Below are 17944 nucleotides of genomic sequence, written 5' to 3' on the forward strand. Positions count from 1 at the left end.
ATCGTTATTTATTAATAATTAAGGAGATTTTGTTGACCCATCATTATAATGGATTTTTAGTTTTGAGTATTATTAACTAAAAAATGATTAATAGAGTTTTTTGTTTTTATACAAAAAGTCCATATAATGTACATATAATTTTGGTCATGACATTTCCTTCTTTGTCCTACAATAAATTCTAGCATTTATAACAATCAGTCTCACTAAAACCTGCATACTCTTTTTCATATGTCATCTATTTATAGGACAGTCAAATTTTGGCCACCAGAAAATTTTCCTATATATATACCCATCAACTGAATTTTAAAAATTAGTTTATGAAAAATTATACTCCATCTCTAAAATTTAACCTGATCTTTGTCTATTTTTAATAACATATATTGCTCTTGCTCTCATCAAACAAAATGTTTTCCATTTAATACTTTTATATTTTATAAAATATAAAACTAAATGTCCTTTAAACAAAACACTATCCTCCTTTAAAAGAGAATTTAGAGAAGGTCAATGTCACATGCAAAAATAGGAAGCAGTTGCAACTAATGCATAAAACCTCAAGAGATATGAATAGAGTTAAGTTTTAAAGGGTCCATCAAAATGATGGGATATACTAAAATAGTCTTAAGATCCAATTATGCTAATTACGTCCCTAAAATTGATAAAAGTGTACTATGTTAATCATTTAATCCCTCAATCTTTTTCTATCAAGTGACTCATCAAGCAGTTGGGGAATAGCATAGTGCATTTTGACAATATCAAGGGCGTAATTAGTACAGTTAGAATCTCAGAGACTATTTTAGTGCACGCGATCAATCTCAAGGACCACTTTAGGACTTAACTCGAGATAAGTGTAATTAGTAGTCTAAGCTTAGTCATGAGTTTATGGATACTAAAGACTGATATGGATTAAATGCTTAATTGCTTGTGATAAATGGCTAAAATAATACCAAACTAGCACAGTTCAAGAGTTATCATAGTCTGAACAACTATGCTGGCTGAACTAGCATGGAATGGAAACAAACTACTCATCATGCTCTTTGCACTGAAAAATTAACAATGAAATCTTTGATTTCATCACTAGCCCTATCTAGCGCCGTTCGACCATCGGCGTCTTTTACGTCGTATTTCGCTCCGGCTCGCAGGAGTTCCTCGATTTTAGGCTTGTCACCTTCTGAGGCAGCTAAGAGTAGTAGGATGTCCACAGGGTGGATGTTTTGGTTTAGAAGAGCCTCCATTTTATCATATGTTCCTTCAACCGCAAGCATCCCCATATAATTGAAATACTGTAAAAATGTATTATGATATGAATATCAAGTTTCTTACTACTGTAAAGGAATCCTAAAAGGATTTCTCAATCACACACAATTTCAGTTTCAAAACTGTTTTTTAGAGTCAAAAGTGGTACACCCTAAGTCCAATAGTAACTAGGCTCTAATTAGAATTAGAGCTATAATGGGTTATTAGGGATTAATTTCTTGATTAGGTCTATAAATATATGGACTACCCTAATGTCTTATCAATGGAGATTGAAACTTTAATAATATTTCTTTTCAAAAATACCCTCATTTGATTTTTCAAATCCCAAATCTACCCCTCAATATCCATATTTATCTTAAACTAAACATAGTACCGAGACATAACTCAGTCCAATACATTTTACATCAAACACAATACAAAGACGTGGTTTAGTCTCTATCTCCTAGTCTCAATTTCCCTTACAAACGCAGCCTAAGGGCATTCTCTTATGGAGTCATGGACCGACTCAAAGAGGGATCTAACACAAACCTATGAATATCCGAAATTCACTCAACTCTAACTAATCTTAGCTCGAGCCAAGTTGGCCAACTGTAGGATAAAGCCTTTTCAGCACTAGATTTCCATCTAAAGAACTCAAATCTGAATCCTTATTTAAGGGACCAGGTGCCAAATAACTTGCAATTACCAAAGATGGTGCTTACAGAAATGAATTCACAAAACACAGTAAGAATATGATAGTCAACAAACATTAAAGAAGGTGGGAAAAGCATATCAACAGCATATTCAGTAATAGTGTTGTCCTAATTATAAACTCAGAAAGGTATTAAGACCATTCGAAATAGTAGAAATAGTAGAACAAAGGAAATAGCGATGAAATGGCATCGAGTTAAACATCAAGATTTTTCAGTGTAGAGATAGTAGCTGGCCCTGATTCTGATTTCTGAAGTCCTTACAAAACATATATATGTATACTCAAATGCAGAATTGAAGAGAGAAGATTCTAAACAAAGTTGCAATGTTTTTATTGGATTTACCATTCATGTGCCTTTACGGCTTTACCTAATAGCTTAAATTTTTGAGAAAAATTGTTTCATGGAAACCATGCATATCTTATCTTGACTCACATTTAAGTCATCTTAACAGAAATTTGACAGAACTATGCAGTGATTAAGATGCAAAATTTTCAAACAAGAAGTCATCATATATATTATATCTCAAATATGTATGATATCAAGTGTCATCTAACATTCTCACTACAGAGTGATTTTATCTTTTTATTGTTTAGTATTACAATGTAAACCAAGAAATCCATTTTTATTGTGATCTAAAAAATGGTTCTTTTGGTTTGCATTTTCATTCTTTTGTGTTTCATTGTCAGTGTTTTGTTTGTTTCAATTTTCACTTCTACCATTTCTAACATTCAAACGGATACAATCTTTCAGGTCGGTGAAATGGCTATTTACTATTAGAATATCATAATTAGGGAACAAAATCAGGAAAATATCAAAGAGGATTAGAAACAAATCAATGTAATTTATTAGGATATTATTTCATAATGAGTGTACTCTTAGCTTACTCTTGGTCTATATATTGGTAAGAACTTTGTAACGAGAGTACGCTAAGAGTACACTCATTATGGAATAATATCCTAATAAATTACATTGATTTGTTTCTAATCCTCTTTGATATTTTTCTGATTTTGTTCCCTAATGATGATATATTATAATATTTACTCTTCACAAAATCATGACACCAGAAAACACTGAAAATCAAAATAAAAAATAAAAATTTTCAATCTTTTATGTGCATTGCCACAACAATTATCATCATATTGGACAAGTTTAATCAAGTTTCTCTTTGGCTTGTTATATGACATTGAAATTGGATTAAAACTGGCATCATTATTTATTACACAAATGACATAAAAAATTGGATAAAAGTTTATATAGAAATGAAATGAGATAAGAACCTGTTCAACATCATCTCTATCAAAATCATCACGGCTCTGGCTACCATAAATTCCAGCACCTTCAGCATCAACACCATTCTTACCAAACTTGAACCAGCATGTGGATTTGGAACCATTGGAGGGTCCAATCATAATAATACCAGAGTTTGTGGCTCTCAACCATCCAACCCTTTTTCTGCTTCCAAGAAACTCACAACTACCCAACCTGTTTGTGGAAGCCAAACAGGACTTAGACTTAGAATAAGTGGTAATGGGTTGGTGGGTGATGCATGTGATAGAAGCCATTGCTGTGTTCAAAGTTTTTCTGAAGAACTAGTTTCACTTATTCTCATCTTAGTGTGTTATCTATCCACATGTCAGAAATAGAGAGAATCACAACAATCAAATGATGTTTTTTTGTTTGTTTTTGGGATTGATGTGAAAAACAAAAAGCATTTTGGGCCCTTCACATTTGGTTGGTTTTAGTATCTTAATCCATAGGTTTTTTGGTTTATAATTTTTGCAGCCTTGAAACTCTTATTTGGTCCACAAGATCTTTTGTACTTCTCTCTTTATCTGAATCTCAAAAATGACTCACTGACATGGACACATCACTAAACTGGCATATTTGTACTTTCCAATAATATAATAACAAAAATAAATAATAGTTTGATTATTATTGGCTAAGTGCAAGATATAATCACATGTTAGACACATGCACACATCACTGATTTTCTATAAAGAATGCAAATAACAGTTGTTTTTTCTAGGGGTGTTAAATATAAACCGATGTAAATTAAACCGTTTATTTAATCCAATTTAAATTGAAAATTGATTAAAATTGTATTAATTCGAATTTGATTGGATTTTACTTTTTGCAAACTGTTGGATCGGATCGAATTTCAAATTTATTTTTCATAATCGATTCAATCCAATCTAAACTGCACAATGTGCTATAATATTATTATTTTATTATTATATTTACAATTATACTTATAATATGTTCGATTTTTATGTATTTTTTTATATTATTCATGTATTATTATTATTTAATAAATATTTTATGTTCAAAATGTTATTTATTTATTTATTTTAACTAACTTATAATTTTATTTCTATTGTTATCTTATCATTGACTTTTTAAGATATTGTTGAAACTTATTATATCATTGTTGATTATTTAAAATTTGGTATTAAGACTTGTTATATGTATTTAATTTTTTTTAATTTATAAAACTACAAATCCAATCCAATCCAAACTGCTTGAAATTGGATCGGTTTTAATTTTTTATTTTAAAAGCATCCAATCTAAATTGTACCGCAAATAAAATTAGTATTCGGATCGAATGAATTTTTTATTCAACCGATCTAAACCGCACCACAAACATCCTAATTTTTTCCTTCGTAGTACTTTACATAACTATACTAACTGCTTAATTTATAAATATGAGACACTATGACGTTAGGTTACTATAATACTATTGTTAAATATTTATCTTTTCTCAAATTTTTTTTAATATAGAAAAATTAGTGATATTTCAACAAAAACTTTACAATTATCCTCATAAAAAATATTTTATTTTGATCATTAAATAATAAATTACATAATTTAATTTTAATATGTTATAAAAATATTATTTTTAATGATACTTTTAAACAAAAATATTTATATAAAAATATTTTTGATATTTTTATTAAAATAAATGTCAAAAAAATAATAATAACTATTATATTTAGTAAAAAAAATAAAAAGTGATAGAATAAAAATTTAATTAGTATTAATATAAATATTAATCCAATATAAGAAAAAAACATGTAAATATGTAATATGTATTCTAAAAATTTAAATAAATTATAATAGAATTAATAACCACAACAAATATTAAAAAAAAAAGAACTCTCCCTATGAGTAAGAAAGGATTACAAACGTGAGTACACAAATATGTCCAAATTATAGTCTATGGTTTATTATAATACGTTAATTTGTTACAAGGTTTAGGGTTTTTGATATAGTAAAAATGTATGTACAATTAGTTATCAACTAATTTTGATACGAAGTTGATAATTATTAATAATATTTTAGTTAAATTTATTAAATTATCTAATAATTTTTAATTATAAACATCACATAAAGACAACTGAACTAGGATTTTCATTAACTAAAATAGATCACATGCATGTTTTAACATGAACGTACTTTAGTGTTAACTCTCACATGCATTTAAGTTTAAATCTTTAAAATTATTTAATAATTCTCAATTATTAATTTCACATAAAATTAACTACACTTGAGTTTTCACCTTATACGAAATGTTATATACTTTTATGTGAGTTTTCATCTTATACGAAATATTATATACTTTCATGTGAAGTTCCTGTATTCATGTCATGTAGAGCCTTTTCGATCACTGGAGAGATTTTAGAGAGGAATTAAGTGAGATAAATATAAGATGAAAAAACTTTACATCCAACTCAAAATCTTAAAATGTTAAATTAATGCATCTCTTATCTTATAAACTCCCCACTCTTTCTTGTTTTCTTTGATGTGAAACTAATTTTATGCACTCCTCACACTTGTAACATTAACACTTTTGTACATAATATAATAATGGAATATCTTCAAACATATGTGAAAGACTTGAAAAGGTATAATAATCACATACATTCACAGGTCAAGTAAGAATTTGTTGAACCAAATTAATTGTTATATTATAGACCGTTTAAAAAGTTTTAAAAGAAACTTTTTTGAGTTTTTGACTTATAAAAAATAATAGTATTAATATCTGATATAATTTTTAAAATTAAATTACAATTTTTTAAGAAGTTATTTAAAAGTTTATAAAGAAATTAAAAAAATAACTTCTTTTATAATACTATTACTTTTTATCACATTTCTATAAAATAAATATTTTTAGAATTAAAAATATAAATACAAAATAACTTATTTATAAGATATTATTAATAAAAAATTTTATGCTTTAAATTTTTTTTCAAAAAAATTTATTTAACGTATTCTTGAATAATTGACCATGAATTTCTTACTCCCCATTTTATGGAGGAGTACCATTAACCCATGAATGAAGCACAAATTAATTAGCAGTAGTTTTTAATATTGCAAATCCAATTTTAAATTCTCATTAAAAGACAGACTAGCTCATAACTTTATTTTTATTCTGATTTAATTTTCTACATACTCTTCTAGCTAGTAACACATAATTGATAGTTTTCTTCAATATTAAGAGAAGAGCGAGAGCATGATAATGAAGGGGCATGCATGAACAATGTTGGTTTCAAAATCTAACTAACATAATAAATTATAAATCCCAATTTTATACGTAAGTTAGCACTAGATAAAGATAGTTTTATGAGTCTAAATATTTGTTTGGATATTATTAAATTAATAAAAAATATTTTTTTAACGAATTTTTTTTTGTTTTTAATGTGTTTGTCTAATAATAAAAATAAAAACATTAAAAATTTTTTTTGATAAATTATAATTTATATCTTTTTTTAAATATATTTTTTACATAATAAATGAACAAAAAATATGTTTATCTTATTTTATTCAAATATAATTGATAAATAAAAAATTTTTTTTATATAAAATATCTAAATATAAAATTATTTTTATTATAAAAGATCTTCTAACAAAAAATTATTAAAAAAATATTTTTTAAAAATAGCATCCATACAAGTCCTAAAGTCACTAATTTAATTTATTACATAGTCAAATACATGAAAATTAATTACACTCTATATTATAATACAATCCCGTTAGATAATTAACAAGGATCCAACTAATCATTAATTGAGTTAGACTTCAAAATCCACCACAACAAAAGAAAAAAACTCCAATTATCCTATTTTACCTTAATTCAAATTTACTTTACCCTAAAATTAAAAACCACCCAAAAATAATTAGCTTTGAGGAATTTTAGAAAATGTTAAAATGCAAAACAATAAAGATACCCAAGGTTTCAAGAAAATAAGGATTGACATGTTTAAAAAAAGTTGAATTATAATATATAGATTTAAATTTATAAATATTCTTATAACATAATTCTTCTTACAACACGTGTACTATTTTGTTTTTATGTTGGGCCAGGGAAGCAATTTGGCCAGCTGCGGTAACCTAGAAAGTTGGTAGCTTGGCTTGGTTAGGCACAATAAAGAAGAAGTCATTTATGTTGTATTGGACCTTTTGTTGTATATAAGTTGACCCTTGAGTCTCTATTTTTTTTTTCTCTTTAATGGGTCCTGCAAGAAAAAAAATTAAACTTTTAATAACAATAATAAGATTAATTAGCTAAGATAAAAAATATTAATTAGCTAAAATATGAATTTAATTTTAATTATATAATTATTTTTTACAAAAAATATGGCATATGTATTTTTTAATTGATGGAAAAAATTAAAAACTAATTCTATATAATATATATCAAAGAGAGCTTTTTTCTTGTATAATTCAAAAATGAAAAAAGAGTTATATGACTTTCTTTAATTCATTTGTAAACTAATATTCTATGAGAAATTTTTTAGAATTAGCAACTTTTAGTAGTTTTGGTCATTATTTAGCCAGCACAAATATTAAATTATTTTTAACAAATAAATTTTATTAATTTATGTATGTAAATTCTAAAAAATATAGGTGCAAACTGTATTAATTTATGTGTATAAAACTCTAGTAAATATAAAAACAAATTATATGTTTTTGTGTATAAAATGTCTGTAAATATAGATATAAATTATTATTAACAAAAAATAATAATATTTACTAGCGGCTATATAGCATTGCTCATATTCTAATTCAACTTACCATTTTTTTATCCATAATTTTATATTCTTTTTAATTACTTGCAAAATTTATTTTATATATATATAATACTTAAAATTGTTAATAATTATAACAACATTTTATTTATTCAATTATGAAGTATATTTAAAAATTGGCATTATGTTTTCAATTATTTACATATTTATTTAACTATTTTTTCTATTAATCTGTTAAATACTTCTAAATTCTAATAGTATTTAAGTTATAACTTGATACATGTATTAAACTGACTAAAAATTACAAACAGAGAAAAATTTTATAAGAAGAGTTTAATTATGCAATGTTTATATATAAATGGTTCTTGGGTTTGATTATAGTGAAATTGACTTGATTTTTTTTAATTTGTAATTAAGTGAAATAATTATATGAGTGAAAAAATTTGGAATAAAAAATTGGAGAGTTATGTATTTATAATGTACATTATCTTTAATTCTTAGATCAAAAAGCACAATTCAACTCCCTTATAATATTTTTTAATCGTATGTAAATTAATTAAAAAGGTATTTTATTTTTTTTAAATCAAATTCAAAATTTTAATTTCTATTACAATTAAGAAACTTTAATCCTGAAAATAGTTATTTTAAAATATAAAAAATTAAATATGAAGATCATGAACTCATTTTGAATCAATACTTTGTTATTGATTTTATTTAATTAATAAATACTACATATTAGTAATATGTATAATTTAGATACTGTGACAATAATTAACACAAACAATTCAAAATAGGTTAAAGAGAAAAATTTTTAAAAATTATAAAAAAATGTATATATTATAAATAAAAAACGTCATTTTAGTATTTTTAAAAAAGAAGAATAATTTTTTTAAAATTTTATCAGCAATAATATATAGTTATAGATAAGTTTTGATTAATATTATGATTAATTTATTACCAATATATTTATTTCACTTATTAATAGTGGAAGATTGTTTCTAACTAGAAATTAAAGACTTGTTTTTGACAAAAACACTATATGTTCATTGTCAAGTTGACATAAAATTAGAGTTCTTTTAAGTTAAAACACTTATTTAATGTTAATTGAATGTGTAAAAGTATTATAACCTCACTGGTAGTTAAATACTAATCAAATTAACCTATAGATAACGTAAAAATGACCCCAAATTTAAAAGAATTTTTTTTAATTCAAATATTAATGTTGTTGTTGTTATTATTGTTATTGTTGTTGTTGAAAGATTAAGTTGCAATAGAAGATGTTATTATTTTTAATGACCCAATAAAGATTGATGATCAAATTTTTAATTCAATCAACTAAGTCAAATTGAATTTACCAATTCGGCTAACAAGATTAAACTAGATTTAATAACTATGCTAAAAACAATTTTTACTAATTTTTTTTATCTAAGAATTTAGTTTCATTAAATAAAAAATATGAGGGTCATCTTGGTTTTTTGAAAATGTAATTGTTTTTTTTTTTTATAGAAAAAAGCGATTGCACATTAAGGGTAAGCTTTAGCTTATATTGTTTAAGATTTAAGAGTATAAGACTTAGGTTTAAGTTTAGGGTTATAATTATTATTGTTTTTGTGGAGGTTGGTGGTTGTATAGTTTGTTTGTCGATAAATTTCTGCAAGCTTTTCTTCGAAATGAGTTATACGTTGGTAATAAGAAAATAATGAGGTGGATATATGTAAAAAGCACTCCAACGCTCAAGTTAATAAGTGAATAATAGGTTTTGCAAGTTGTAATCATTTGAACAACATTTTTACCTTTTTTTTTTATATCGGAAATGGAAGATAATGGTTGAGTTATGGGTGTTCATGGATTGGATTCGATCCGCATATCCGCGGTGTTTATCCGAATCCAATTCGAAAATTGCGGATATAGATTCGATATGCAAGGATATCGGATCCAATCCAATATGCAAGGATATCGGATCCGATCCGATCCGCACACTAATCGGATCGGATTGCGGATTTTGTGTATGTATGCATATCTGATCTGTATATCCGCGTATCCGCAAAAATAAAGAAATAAATAAGTAAATATTTTTTTATGTTTTATTTCAACTAATAATTATCATATATGTTGTATTATTTTAATTTATTATTTAAGAAAAATATGTTTAATCCGATCCAATCCGATGATTTTAGTGCGAATCAGATCAAATTTTTGGTCATATCCGATCTGATTCAATCTGTGTTCACCCCGATAAGTCTCCAAGTAATTTTGCCATTAACGAAGAGTAATAGTATATTTGAGTGTTTTAATATCTGCTTTAATGATTATTATTGATAACCAATCTATAACACTTTTGGCCGAATTATAACGTATGACCGATTTATAACAATCATATCAATTATGATTTTGTAAGCTTTACATTTTAAAGTTTTAGATTTAAAGTTTATGATGTTTTATTATTTATTTATTTTTTTGTTTTCTCTTTTTTTTTTGTTTACTTTTAATAGCAGGTTAAATTTATAGAGCACTACACTCTTTATTTTTTTTAAAAAGTGTACACATTTGTCTATACTGATATACTAATATTTGATGCATTGACTCTAAATTTATTTTATTTATATTTAACATAATAATATACACAAAAAATAAGATACTAAATCAGTGTATTAAAAAACAATTAAATATTACGTTTGATTAAAAAAATAATATATTGTAGATAGAATTAGATAAAAAACTTTAAAATACGTGTATGATTAGAGTTTAAAGATCTTTAGCTTGCGAATAGAATAAAATTAAATTTTAAAAATAATTTAAACACGCGAATAAAATTAGAATAGAATCTAAATTCTATTCTATTATTATCCAATACATTGCTAATCCAAAAATCATTATTTAAGATTTAATTTAAAATTATAACTATTGCTAGTTATTTTTAGGAATTTATGGTACTATTAACTAATTATGTAGATATTTATTTATGAAAATGTATTTAAAAAAACGTGTAGTCTTTGTTAAAGATATTTTTTTGATAAACCTTTATTTTATATTACTATAAAATTGTTATTAGGCAAAAAAAATCTTTAACAAAAAAAATCTTTAACAAAACTCTTAAAACTTTTGAATAAAAAATAAATAAGATTATCAAATTTTTATATATGATCACTCAAATGTGTTTTTAGTCAAGCCAGTCTTTTCACAACCATGTCACAAGCTCTGGTTGCTACAAGAATTTCAGGGAAAATCTCTGTACTTTGCATCTGTATCGCAGTGTGATCCTTAAAAAAAAAATATGAAATATTTTATATAAAAAAAATTAACCATCGATGAGGTATTTGTATTAAATTATTTTTCTATTTTAATTTATGACAATAATAAAAAAGTCTCGTGACCCACAAATTTAATCGAAGAATATATAAATTTAATTATAATTTTAATCTTTATTATTTTATCTTATTTTCTCTTTAATTATTCTTATCTTATCTTTATTTATTTTTATCTTTTTTAGATAAATGCTCTCTCTATATATAATTTTACCTTTATAATTAATTCAATTCAATTCAATCAATAAAATTTTCGATCTCTTTTCTTTTTCCTAGTTTTATCATCGAAACGAAAACCTAGGGCTAGGGATTTTACCTTTTCACAGCGAAAGGGAACGAGAAAGAGGATCAATATCTGATATCATTCGAATCATGTCGTCGACGAGAAAGATCACCCTCAAGAGCTCGGACGGAGAGGCGTTCGAGGTGGACGAGGCGGTGGCGCTGGAATCGCAGACGATCAAGCACATGATCGAGGACGATTGTGCCGACAGCGGCATCCCTCTCCCCAACGTCACCAGCAAGATCCTTGCGAAGGTCATCGAGTACTGCAAGAAGCACGTCGAGGCTGCGAACGCCGAAGAGAGGCCTAACGAGGAAGACCTCAAGACCTGGGACGCAGATTTCGTCAAGGTTGACCAGGCCACCCTCTTCGATCTCATCCTGGCTGCGAACTACTTGAACATCAAGAGCCTGCTGGATCTCACATGCCAAACTGTGGCAGACATGATCAAGGGGAAGACTCCTGAGGAAATTCGTAAGACATTCAACATCAAGAATGATTTCACTCCGGAGGAAGAGGAGGAAGTTCGTCGGGAAAACCAATGGGCATTTGAATGATTTGTTAAGCTTTTTAACAGTGTCTTCAAATCTCTGCCTGTGCTTTTGTTTTGCTTGTCAAAGATCTGCCATGTGCATTGATCCTATGCTTATGGTTGTTTGCCTTTTATCTATCTGACTATTTTTGTTGACTATGTTCAGGGATCACATGTATCTTTCTTCGTTGCTGAATTTAGGGTCACGATCCTTCTTTATTGTTGTCATGAATTAAGATAGAAGAGTAGTTTAATAATTTGAAAAATTTTCAATCATCATTAATAATTTAAATACTATAAGAATGGCACGTACTAAACAAGTGTTAGTGAAAAATATTTTAGAAATCTCATAAAAGAATGAAAAATAAAAGTAAATGTCATTATTGAGGCTTGAGAGCAACAATCTGAATCAATTATACGACATTAGCAATTTTTCAGATGTACTATTTAGATATCATATTGTAGTAAAAAACCAAATGGAAACTCGCTCTCCTAGAGTTTCACCACTAGAGGATGACCAAATACAAAGAAGCACAAAAAAAGTGAAGACTCGCCGAGAGGTGGAACTACACAATCCTCCCGACTGTATGGATATTATGCCAAGTGATGAAAGTGCCATAAAACCAACACCAAAAGGCTCCTATAAGGATACTCTTTTGACTGGGCCTGGTTTGGGAGGTTATCATGAGGAAGATGAACCAATAGACATAGACGATGATGGTCCTAATCCTGAAGATAAGTGGTACAAAGATAATGAAGAACGAGAGAACCAAGATAAACCTTTTGACCCTTGTCCCACGATCCCAGTGTCAAAGGAGGAGTTTGAAGAGTGGTGTAAACCATGGAAAAGTGCACTCATGGTCAAGGTTCTAGGAAAAAGGATGTCTTTTGCATTCATGGAGCAACGTTTACATAGAGACTGGGCTAATAAAGGTAAGATTCATGTCATTGATATGAATCGTGATTATTTTTTGGTTCACTTTTCAGATGAGGAAGATTATTCGCATGCACTTATGGAAGGACCTTGGATGATTGCCGGACACTACCTCATTGTGCAAAGATGGAGACCCTTCTTCCTCGCAGGCTCAACGGAAGTTAGAAAAATTGCCGCTTGGATTCGCATTCCGAATCTCCCAATTGAGCTATACAACCAACGGTTTCTTTGGAGGGTAGGCTCGGCCATTGGACATATGCTCAAAATTGATCGTACTACATCCATTCATTCGAGGGGGAAGTTTGCACGTATTTGTGTCGAAATAGACCTTGCTAAGCAATTAGTACCGCGGATCTCCGTGCTTGGGTGCGAACTTCATCTGGAGTATGAAGGTCTTTACCAAATCTGCTTTTCCTGCGGCAAGTATGGTCATAGGGCGGAGCAATGTATGGAGAATCCGATGGCTAACGGTGATCCTGTGGACGTAGCAGCTGCTGAAGAAAGCTCCACAACGGATGAAAACCAAAATGGAAAGAATGAATTTTCATCCAATCAGCGTGATCCTAGTACCGAGAATATCTCCACTGACTTCGGACCTTGGATGCTAGTTAAAAGATATAGTAAAAAAAAGAAAGTCCCAATAAGGCAAGGAAGATCCTCCGCCGTTCAAGATCATGCCAATATATATATTTTCGAAGAGGATAATTCTCCAAGAAAGAAAGATATGGAATCAGGATCTCGATTTATTATATTACATGAGGAAAGGCAAGAGAACATGCATGAAATTGAAAATCATGAGGAAAAGGCTCAAGAAGAGCCAAATCAATGTGGGCCTCAAAAGCCACAAGCCCAACTTGTGAATGGTAAAACCCAATCCATGCAAAAAAAGATCCTAAGACCAGGCGCCGGGAAAAATCCACAAAATCAAAGGAAATCAATCTCCCACCCAAAAATTGGAACCGACCCAAATGGAAAAGGAAATAGAAACAAAATTAAAATTCCTGAAGACTCTAATGTGAACCCTAAAGGATTGGAAGCCTCACCAAGTTCCGTGAAAGGGAAAGGCAAAAAGGTTGAAATCGAAGACATGGAGCTTGTCGTCAGGGAATATATGAAACGTATGGAGAAAGATCAATGGGAAGCCTCCGAAGTGTTGAAGAAGGCTAGTGCTAATTTGGGAAACCATACCATAAGAGACAACCTTCTATTCAAATCTGGGCACAACCAAATGAGAACAGAGGCGCCAGCTGTGGTTGCTGGAACTACTAGCAGCATAGCAAAACAGGCGGACACCACTATGGGTGATGTTATGATGGATGGCAAGAAAGAGGAGTCTACCTCCCGGGACCAAGCTGGTCCAGATCAGAGGGCCTCTGGCCGTAAATGACATTGGTCCTCTGTGACCCCTCCTCTTCGTTTTAGTTTTAATGATGAACATCATTAGTTGGAATTGCCGCGGTGTTGGCAGTAAAGCCTTCCCCTCCCTCATCAGAGATCTTCGACATGAATATGGGGTGAACTTTATCATCCTTCTTGAAACTCAGATCAGCGGTGATCGAGGGAAGCAGATTAGGGATAAGATGGGCTTTGATAAGTCTTATGTTGTGGAAGCAGTGGGTCGCGCTGGTGGTATCTGGTGCTTGTGGGATTCTTCTAAATGGATAGTTGAAGTGCTGGAACACGATAGGCAATTTGTGCACCTCAAAATCTCTGGTAATAATCACAACCCTTGGCTCCTTACAGCTATTTATGGCAATCCTCAAAAGGTGTATAGGAGGTCTCTATGGAATTCTCTAAAAGAGTATGCCAGTAATGTTATCCTTCCTTGGTGTCTGATGGGCGATTTCAACGCGATGCTACACAACCATGAGAAGCAGGGAGGGGCAATTAATAACGGTCAAAGTGCCTGTAAGGACTTTCAAGACTGTGTCTCCACTTGCGGTTTAGTCGATTTGGGTTTCTCAGGCTGGCCCTTCACCTGGAAGAGAGGGAACCTTGCGGAGAGGTTGGATAGGGGGTTGAGTAATCTGGACTGGCAAATTGCTTTTCCTGAAGCAAGAATAAAGCATCTGCCCATGCTCAAGTCAGATCATTCACCTATATGCCTTCAACTTCTTTCTCCTATGGATCATAATAGAGGTCGACGCCCCTTCCGCTTTCTTGCTGCTTGGCTTACTCACCCTGATTTTGGAAATGTGGTTAATAATTCTTGGAATATTCAGACCTCCTGGACTGAGGGTTTATCGAAATTTAAAGACCATATCAAGGATTGGAACAGGTCGGTGTTTGGGAATATTTTCAAACGAAAGCAGAAAATCCTTAGAAGATTACAAGGCATAACCAACAGTTTGATATACAATTCAAATCCGTTTCTTGATAAGCTACAACAGGACCTATGGCGAGAGTATGAAGATATCCTTATCCAAGAAGAAATTCTTTGGTTCCAGAAGTCTAGGTGCAAGTGGATTGAGTTTGGGGATCGCAATACGAAATTTTTTCATGGCTCAACTATGATCCGAAGACGTAGAAACAAGATTGTGTCTCTCCAGGATGATAATGGAAATTGGGTCACAGACAAGGCAACTCTCGAGGTTATGGCTACTTCCTTCTTCATGGATCTCTATTCTGACAACTCTATAAATGTTCCTTACATTGTAAATAATATGTTTCCCAATCTTAATAGTACTGATTTGCAAAGCTTGAACCAAGAGGTATCTAATGCTGATATTAAAGATGCTATCTTTAGTATTGGAAGCTGGAAAGCCCCAGGAAGAGATGGTCTACAAGCCATTTTCTATCAGAGTCAGTGGAATAGAATTGGGGATGATGTCTGTAACCTGATAAAGAATATCTTCAACCAACCTGACAAGATTGGAGAGGTTAATGAAACTCTTATTACTCTTATCCCTAAAGTGGATCCTGTTATTCACCTTAAACAATTGCGGCCCATCAGCCTATGTAATGTATCCTATAAGGTGGTTACAAAAATCTTGGCAAATCGCCTGAGAAAAATTATGGATAAATTGGTGATGCCTACTCAATGTAGCTTTGTTCCGGGGAGACACAGTTCCGATAACATCATCATCACCCAAGAAGTCATCCACTCTATGCGACAAAAAAAAGGGAAGAAAGGATGGATGGCCATCAAGATTGACTTGGAGAAAGCTTATGACCGGTTAAAATGGAGTTTCATCAGTGACACCCTTATGGATATTGGTCTTCCCCAAATGTTTATAAAGTTAATTCTTAACTGCATCTCAACTGCTAAGATGAGAGTCCTGTGGAATGGTGAAGAGTTGGAAGAGTTCTCCCCCTTAAGAGGCATCAGACAGGGAGATCCTATATCCTCCTACATCTTTGTTCTCTGTATTGAGAGGCTGTCCCAGCTTATTGGTGCAGCGGTGGATCATAAGTTCTGGAAGCCTATCAGGCTGAAGAAGGACGGCCCACCTATCTCTCATCTCTGTTTTGCGGATGACCTTATCCTGTTTGCTGAAGCCAGTCTAGATCAAGCCAATGTTATTAATAAATGCCTTGAGACATTTTGTGAAAGCTCCGGGCAGAAAGTCAGTAAAGAAAAGACCCGCATTTTCTTTTCCAAGAATGTGGGGCATAATGTCCGAACAGAGATAAGCAACACGTTGCAATTTGCCAGGACTGATGACTTAGGGAAATACCTAGGTGTTCCTATTCTTCACTCTAAAGTCTCAAGAAATACCTTTGAAGATATCATCAACAAACTCAATACCAGGCTCAATTCCTGGAAAGCCTCATCTCTTTCTCTTGCGGGAAGAGTTACCCTGGTGAAATCTGTCTTATCCTCTATGCCTTCTTATACTATGCAATCTGCTTATTTGCCTTCTTCTACTTGTGATATGATTGATCGTAAATGCAGGAATTTTCTTTGGGGAGATACGGAGCAGTCTAAGAAGATACACCTGCTAAATTGGAAGAAAGTTTGTGAACCGAAAAATTCTGGTGGATTGGGTATTAGACATGCAAGCCAAATGAACAAGGCATTCATGATGAAGGCGGGATGGGGTTTGGTTGAGAAGAAAGACGCACTTTGGGTCAGAATTCTTAGATCAAAATATGGCAGTGGTAACAATGTCATTCCTAGAGTAGAAAGGAAGAGGAGCAACTCGAATCTCTGGAAAGGAATTTGTCAGTTGTGGCCGGAAGTCCAAAGTAACTGCATTTGGAGGATAGGGGACGGGGCCCAAATTCGTTTCTGGGACCACAACTGGGTTCCGGGATTAGGTCGTCTCGATAGAGTTGCAAACCAGGTAAGTAGTAATTTTAATTACTCAAATTCACTGATGGAGTTCCTTGACGTTTCAGGGCATTGGGATACTGGGAAGCTACAAGAACTATTACCGGAGGATGTGGTGAAAAAGATAGTGGCGATTTCTCCTCCCTCTCCATGGAAGGGTACTGACCATTTAGCTTGGGGCCTCACCCCTGATGGGTTGTTCAACACCAAGTCAGCGTACCAGAGCTTGTCTGAAGGGCAACATACTCCGAATATAGTTTTTAGGCAAGTCTGGAATTGGCAAGGTCCGGAGAGAATCAGAACGTTCCTCTGGTTGGTGGCCCATAATGCCCTCCTTACTAATTCAGAGAGAAGGCGAAGACACCTGACGAACGATGATTCCTGCCCACGGTGCCATCATCATGATGAAACAGTTATTCATGTGCTACGAGACTGTTCCTACGCACAATGCATTTGGAAATATCTTCTCCCCCCCAATTTTGTGAACTCTTTCTTCAATACGGATCTGAAGGACTGGCTGATGCAGAACCTCACTAGCAAGAATGACTGGCCATGTCTCTTTGGTGTAGCTGCCTCCTCTATATGGCACTTCAGGAACAAGCTCATTTTTAATGGCCAGTCTATTCCTATGGCCACAGCGGTGAG

The 17944-nt window shown here is 31.2% G+C and overlaps 2 protein-coding genes across 2 annotated transcripts; one reads left to right on the top strand and one right to left on the bottom strand.

The window, feature by feature from the left end:
• Positions 1 to 899: 899 nt before the first annotated feature.
• On the bottom strand, positions 900 to 3566 carry LOC107477525 (protein LHCP TRANSLOCATION DEFECT). Its single transcript, XM_016097566.3, has 2 exons — positions 3224 to 3566; positions 900 to 1280 (listed from the first exon to the last, which is right to left on the bottom strand). Exons 1-2 carry the CDS (start codon positions 3506 to 3508, stop codon positions 1026 to 1028), a joined length of 540 nt encoding a protein of 179 aa, XP_015953052.1. The 5' UTR covers positions 3509 to 3566; the 3' UTR covers positions 900 to 1025.
• An 8057-nt stretch (positions 3567 to 11623) lies between these two features.
• LOC107478963 (SKP1-like protein 1B) lies at positions 11624 to 12268 on the top strand. The gene has a single exon (XM_016099120.3). It carries the CDS (start codon positions 11650 to 11652, stop codon positions 12115 to 12117), a length of 468 nt encoding a protein of 155 aa, XP_015954606.1. The 5' UTR covers positions 11624 to 11649; the 3' UTR covers positions 12118 to 12268.
• The last annotated feature ends 5676 nt before the right edge of the window (positions 12269 to 17944 follow it).

This window comes from Arachis duranensis, chromosome 1, assembly GCF_000817695.3.
Source record: "Arachis duranensis cultivar V14167 chromosome 1, aradu.V14167.gnm2.J7QH, whole genome shotgun sequence".
Classification (NCBI taxonomy): Eukaryota; Viridiplantae; Streptophyta; class Magnoliopsida; order Fabales; family Fabaceae; genus Arachis; species Arachis duranensis.

What these genes read in the sequence shown, in the direction of transcription:
- LOC107477525 (XM_016097566.3), bottom strand. Translation starts at nt 3,508, where the DNA reads ATGGCTTCTATCACATGCATCACCCACCAACCCATTACCACTTATTCT. An exon ending in ATAGAGATGATGTTGAACAG is followed by an intron (nt 1,281 to 3,223) that starts GTTCTTATCTCA and finishes ACATTTTTACAG; the next exon opens with TATTTCAATTATATGGGGAT.
- LOC107478963 (XM_016099120.3), top strand. Translation starts at nt 11,650, where the DNA reads ATGTCGTCGACGAGAAAGATCACCCTCAAGAGCTCGGACGGAGAGGCG.